We start from the raw sequence: 7,219 nt of genomic DNA, 5'->3' as shown, positions 1-7,219 counted from the left end.
ATATTTCGACTACATATGCCCTCTTACATTTCTAATTTACAATTTCTCATATGTAGTCAAAATATGCAAATAGTAATCACATTTCTCTAAATTACCTTTATTAAATTTTGGTAAGCTTATTAAATTTAGTATGTGGAGTGTTGGGATGTGGTTGGGTCTTCAGTGGTGCAGTTTGTTCTGAACTTTTTTGAAACAGGAGAAATGCCGGCTGGAATGAATGATGCATTGGTAGTACTGATTGCTAAGGTGACAAAGCCGGAGAGAATAATGCAATTTAGACCAATAAGCTTGTGTAATGTCTTATTTAAGACAGTTACCAAAGCCATGGTTCTGCGTTTAAAGCGTGTGATGCCTTTGTTAATTGGACCGGCTCAAGCTAGTTTTATCCCGGGAAGACTTAGTACGGATAATATACTGATTGTCCAAGAAGCGGTTCATTCGATGAAAAGGAAGAAAGGTATGAAGGGCTGGATGTTACTTAAGCTGGATTTGGAGAAAGCTTATGATAGAATACGGTGGGATTTTCTTAAAGACACTCTACAAGCAGCCAGGCTTCCGGATAATTGGATTGAATGGATTATGAAATGTGTAACTGGTCCGTCTATGAGTCTTCTATGGAATGGGGAAAAGACTGAAGAATTTAAGCCATCGAGAGGGCTTCGTCAAGGTGACCCATTGTCACCCTACCTCTTTGTTCTATGTCTTGAGAGACTTTGTCATCTAATTACGGAAGCTGTTGGTTTGAAGAAGTGGAAACCAATTAGCTTATCGAGGGGAGGGCCTAAGTTGTCTCACATATGTTTTGCGGATGATCTCATTTTGTTTGCGGAGGCTTCGGTAACACAAATAAGAGTCATTAGGCGGGTCTTGGAGCGATTTTGTGTAGCTTCCGGCCAAAAGGTGAGTCTTGAAAAGTCAAAAGTTTTCTTTTCTGACAATGGGAGTCGAGACCTATCGAAGCTTATTGTTGATGAAAGCGGAATCAAGTCCACAAGAGATCTTGGTAAGTATTTGGGTATGCCGGTTTTGCAGAAGCGATTGAACAAGGATACGTTTGGAGATGTGGTTGAAAGAGTGTCAACACGGTTATCAGGTTGGAAGGGACGGGTTTTGAGCCTTGCGGGTAGAATTACTTTGGCTAAAGCTGTCATACAAGCCATACCAATCCACTCTATGAGCACGATTTGTATGCCTAAGTCCACATTGGCAAGACTGGACAAGGTCTCTAGGAATTTTGTTTGGGGAAGCACAAGAGAAAAAAAGAAACAACATCTTATGTCCTGGAAGAGGCTGTGTAAGCCAAAAGCTGAAGGTGGTCTGGGGTTTAGAGCGGCGGAAGCCATGAACAAATCTTTGGTAGCTAAAATTGGCTGGCGGATTATCAAGGAGAATACGGGGCTGTGGGCACGGGTGCTGCGAAGTAAATATAAAGTCGGGGATGTTTTTGATACTTCGTGGACCGCGGTGAAAAGTAATTGGTCCTCGACTTGGAGAAGTGTGGGAAGTGGTTTACGGGATGTGGTGTTGCCAGGAATGAGCTGGGTTCTTGGAGATGGGAGATGCATAAAGTTTTGGAAGGATAATTGGTTATTAAAAGATTCACTCAGGGATTGGTCTACGAGTGATGTGCCTCCGGAGTTGGTGGATCTAACAGTGCGAGACTTATGGATTGATGGCGTTGGCTGGGATTGGGTACGAATCACGCCGTGGGTCTCGCAATATGTCAGGTTGAATTTATCGGCAGTGGTCGTGGATACAGTGACTGGTGCAAAGGATAGGTTCGCATGGGGGTGGTCTCCGGAGGGCAAATTCTCAGTCAAGTCAGCTTATTCGTTCTTGACTAGGGACACGTCTCCGAGACCAAACATGGAGACACTGTTTAAAAAGGTTTGGGGACTAATGGTTCCGGAAAGGGTGCGAGTCTTCTTCTGGTTAGCAGTAAACCAAGTGATCATGACCGATGAGGAGAGGAGACGGCGGCACTTGTGTGCATCTGGTATTTGTCAGGTTTGCAAGGGTGGTGTAGAAACAATATTACATGTCCTACGTGATTGCCCCGCGATGTCGGGTATTTGGGACCGCATTGTTCCAGCGAGTAAGAGGCGGGTTTTCTTTGATCAGTCCTTACTTGAATGGATTAATGGTAATATTAGTGATGTTACAATGAGGGATGGCACACCGTGGGCTATACTCTTTGGTATGGCAGCTTGGTGGGGGTGGAAGTGGAGGTGTGGGAATGTTTTTGGTGAAAATGGGAAGTGCCGGGATAGAGTTCGATTTGTGAGGGATCTAGCCAAAGAGGTCTATCAAGCATGGTGCTTAAGTGATGGCGGGACAGAGCAAAGTACACGGGTTGATAGGATGATTGGTTGGTCTCCTCCGTCGGTTGGCTGGGTCAAACTGAACACGGATGGTGCCTCACGCGGTAATCCAGGTTTGGCAACAGCGGGTGGAGTTATCAGGGATGGAGAGGGCCAATGGATTCAGGGATTCACCTTGAATATTGGTTTCTGCTCGGCACCGTTAGCGGAGCTATGGGGAGTCTATTATGGGCTTTACTTAGCTTGGGACAAGCGGATTGCAAGGTTGGAGTTGGAAGTGGATTCGGAGACGGTAGTAGGGTTCCTAACGACGGGGATAAGTGATACTCATCCTTTGTCCTTCCTAGTACGACTGTGCTATGGCTTTCTTCAAAAGGACTGGTTAGTCCGTATATCACATGTGTATAGGGAGGCTAATCATCTTGCTGATGGGCTAACGGACTAAGCATGTGATCGACCTTTGGGCTTACAACTGTTGAACTCATGCCCGGAGAGTGTAACTGCTTTTTTGTTAGACGATGCCCGTGGGTCTTCCTGGCCGCGGAGTAGTCGATTGTAATTTCTTTTTCTTATGTATTTAATAAATTAGGGGAGGCATTGCCTCCCCCAGTCCTACCGAAAAAAAAAAACATATAAAAAATTAAATTCTTATATGTTGATTGATTAAGTTACCAAAATCAAGATATGCATTATCCATATATAAGTTGAACAATATAGAAAAATTTTAATACTTACAAACAAAACTTTTTTTTTTCTTTGAAATTTGTTTACATAGCCATATAAAATTTAAATAGGAGTTCTTGCTTGATTCTGATTGCATGAATAGGAATTCTCTAGCGTCGTTATCAGACCTTTCATATGGGATTTATGATACATCTCGTGTTAGCTTTTTCTTTTTGCCTTCCCTTTAAATTTTTATGGATCTCTTATGAACAGGTTTTCTCATATATTATCGCTCTTTGGGGAATTCTCCAAGGGCATGTTCCCCTTTCCATTTATCTAGTATGTGAATTTGCATGTGTCCCATGTCTAAAGAGAATGTTCTTGCATCGGGGGTTGATTACCGGTGGTGGTTGTTTGGCCTTACAAGGGAGGGTATGGCTTATAGTATGATGGGTTCCATCAAGAGCGTAGAAGATCTTGTTGCTGCCTCTCAACCCGAGCGTCATCCAAGCATTTTTCTCTATGTTTTATATTGGTGACTGTTATTTTGTCCTTAAAAATTCAGATGAGAACTCTTTAGATTTTTTTCATCTCGCTCTTCATTTCATGACTTTACTCTTTATTGTATGTTATGTTAGGCAAAGCAACCTGGAATAAATCTTCCTTGTGGGACTCCTGCAATCGAGGAGAGAAACAATGTCGGGACATATAATATATTTTATTGAAAATCTTTCTCGGAGGATTCGTGCTTGTATGGAAGAGAATAAATCTATTTTTGCTGAGACTAAGAGGTTGTAGGAATGTAACCATGGTTAAGGCAAAATAAGATGACGCCACTCAAGGCGGGCATATACCTAAAGCCCAGCAAGTTGATGTTTTAGGCAACAATCCTATTTATTTTAAGGAGCAATCAAATTTGTAAAATTGTTTTGTAGTCTAGTGGTATTCGTTACCCTTACATATAGAAGGTGGTTGCTTCGATTCTTGGTCACTTTATTGTATATGTCATGTGTAACCATTGGCAGTGTCGGGTTGGTCTTTGATATGAGATACACAATTCTTACCGATCTAAGCGTTCTAACTCGCCTAATTGTTCCCTTCCCAATGCATCATGCCTTTAGCTAGTTCGCTTTTACTTTCGTCTTTTGTTTTGTTGTAATCTTTAATACGAATTTTTTTTTAATGTTGCACCACCGATAAATTTGGTGTCATGTAGTTAGAATCTTTTTTTGTCTTTAGCAGTATACTCCTTTTTAATCTTTTCATTTTGCTATATATCTGTTTCTATAGGAGATCTACAAGTTGCATTCCTAGTTGGGTACTTGTGTGTTGGCTGTTAGAAATAAATTTACCCACTCGGTCATTTTATTCTGTATAACTAGTAACAAGGTATGACCAGGAGTTTTTGGAAGCCTCGACTCGGTAAGAATTAAGGAGTTCATCATGAAAACATATTTGTCGCACATTCGTATTAGGTATCCTTCAAACACTTCGATATGTTCCTCAAATTTTCAGTGTTGTCTACTATGTTGTAGTTTGGTAGGTGCCACTACTATTTGGGTGTTTTTTTTAACGTTCATGGTGTGTAATGATGTGCGTGGTCATGGATAGATCCTACAGAAGGAATGAAGTTACACGATTGAATTCAAAGAATGAAATCTAACTAAGACAAAAATAAATTGGGGATTTGTTCTAAGAGAATCTAAGAAGCGCCATGTGAAAAGAGGTAGGTCTTCACGTATTTATAGGTCTTGGATTTCACAAGTCGGTTTAGAGCTTTCTCGGACGCGTAAACGATGAAGTGGTGTCGTTTTCGTTAAATGAGGGAACTTCAAAGCTTGGCCGCCATAGCAGGGCTTGGAGACACGGCAAATGTGAGTTTGGGTGCGAACGCATGGCTGTAGGGCGTTGTGAAGAGTTGTTTGGCCGTGGCTTGCTGTTCTTTGGCGTGGTTGGATATGTCTCTACTAAAATGCAGATAACTTCTGAATAGATTGATAGTTTGGTCTGATTCTACGTACTTGGAGGGAAAGGTGAATCTTCTATCTTTCCAATGACTCCAAAAATGTTCAATTTATTGCACGGTAAAACCTTCAACAGATGCCAAACTTCTGATGCTTCAAAACTATCTTTAAGCTCGTTTTGTTGCATTTTGTGCATTTTTGCCCAAAACCTTGTAGAGTCTCGAAACTACAAATACTTGAAAAACATCTTCAAAACCCCTATATATCACTTGAAATTCTTATTAAAAACTAGTAAAATGGGTAAAAATATGATGTTATATATCATGCGACTTTGTTGTCGTTTAATCTGTGTGAAAGCATTTTCGAAGTTTTATTGTTCGCGGAGCTGGGAATAAAATCAGATTTTGCATACCATCACAAATGAACCTATGATAAATTTATATACGGTTTATACTACTATGCGAGAACATATCCTAATTAACCATAAATTTGAATTTTGTACCTTCAAGTTTTGTGCAAAATAATACATACACCCTAACACTGTTAAGGTACTGTGAAATTTGGAAAGGTCTTTCTTTGTCCTTTTGGTGCATAATTTCTCTGACCGATGGTCTTATCCTTTCTCTCCATTTTGGCCCACTCCTAAGTCTATTTTTAGTTTGTCTTGCATGAAAATTTACGTAAACAATTCTAGTGGACATGACCGTCTCTCTTAACGTTCGTTTCTTCTCGCATTGTAACGGTATCCTCAATGGCAAGCTCAATTTTTCCTCCCTCTATGTTTTTCTTACACCTTGTGTCCTTCATAAAGGCGGTATGCCATTTCCCCGAAAAAGGATTTGATGGTTTGTGAACTTTTTGGGGTTCCTAGCATTATAGCGAGTGTCACACCTTCTAGTTCGACATACGGCTTTTCATAGCCATACGGTCAAGCCAAAGGCCTATCAGTTTGATCCCACAATGTTGTTGGTCCAAATAGTCATCTGGGAGCCAGTCCACGACATCCCCCAAGGTGGATTATTCTGCCAATATTTGAAATTAACAACATTCATACTTGTTTACTCAGTTTTGACTTTTCTTAATAAAGTATTAAAGTCTGGTTAGGCTCTTGGAAAATACTGCCTTGAAGCACGTATCATGCCGGTTGGCAAAGGAAAAGAAGAAAGCAGACACATCTTTTTCCTTTTGGGAGGGTACTCCGAGTTGAGTTTTCGATGTTTACTAAGATGGTTTTCATCGAGACTTTGCTAAAGCTCTCTAGAACTAATGCCGGAAGCAGTAGGGATTGTTCTCCTCTCTCTGGTTGTCGGGATGGTCGAGTAGTATTTTATTTCTTTATTTGCTAATTGTATATACTCTTTTTTGTTGGTTAAAATAATCTGAAATTTCAAAAAAAGAAAAAAAATCTAACTAATTCAGTTTCTTTTGTTTGTTATCTGCTTATTTTCGAAGATACAATTTCACCCGTCTCACAAATATCTACCATAGACATTTCTATCTACATTACATTCACAATAAACTTGACACACCGGAGGGGAAAAAAAAAGGGTGTATTGGGAAACTAGTACGTTTCCAAACTTAATTGTGAAACTAGTACCGTTACTATTTATAATTTGGTGAAAGAGAGAGTGTGAGTGTGAGAGAGAGTGTGAGTGTGAGAGAGAGAGTGTGGGTCATGGTTTTTTTTTTTTAATTTTTTTTTTTGAAAATAAAAAGTATGCGAGTGTGAGAGAGAGAGTGTGGGTCAGGTTTTTTTTTAAATTAAATTTCTTTTTCTTTCTTTATTATACTTCATTCCCTCAAAGTTTAATAATTAAAATGCTCGTTCGTAAATTTTATTTTTCAAAAATTGATCATATACATAAAAATCTATGTTTTTTTCTCTATCATTTGATATGCATTTTGTTTTATAATTTTTAAAATTTATATTACCGAACACTGTACAAATCTATTTATATACAAATACAAACCATTGTACAGATATAGACCACTGTACAGATATAGACCACTGTACAGATATATACCACTGTACAGAAGAGCACTGTACAGAATACCACTGTACAAATACATATATAGACCACTGTACAAATATAGACCACTGTACAGATATAAATCAATGCTCGTTAATGTTTGTAATGTAGTAATATTTACTATTCAAAATTGGAGAATTAGTCAGTTTGTACTGTACAGAATAATGACTGTACAGATATAAACCATTGTACAGAAGACCACTGTACAGATACATATATAGACCACTGTACAGATATAGAC

The 7,219-nt window shown here is 39.3% G+C and overlaps 1 protein-coding gene across 1 annotated transcript in view; it reads right to left on the bottom strand.

Moving 5' to 3' along the window:
- The window catches only part of LOC9329883 (putative auxin response factor 14), a 6,811-nt gene extending 3,321 nt beyond the window's left edge, over positions 1 to 3,490 (bottom strand). The window contains 1 exon segment of the mRNA XM_021010459.1: positions 3,386 to 3,490. Coding sequence (XP_020866118.1) covers positions 3,386 to 3,490 — 105 coding nt within the window.
- Between the last annotated feature and the right edge of the window lie 3,729 nt (positions 3,491 to 7,219).

This window comes from Arabidopsis lyrata (genome assembly GCF_000004255.2).
Source record: "Arabidopsis lyrata subsp. lyrata unplaced genomic scaffold ARALYscaffold_1, whole genome shotgun sequence".
Lineage (NCBI taxonomy): Eukaryota > Viridiplantae > Streptophyta > Magnoliopsida > Brassicales > Brassicaceae > Arabidopsis > Arabidopsis lyrata.
Note: the sequence above shows the minus strand (reverse complement) of the source record. Positions and strands in the feature narration are given on the sequence as shown.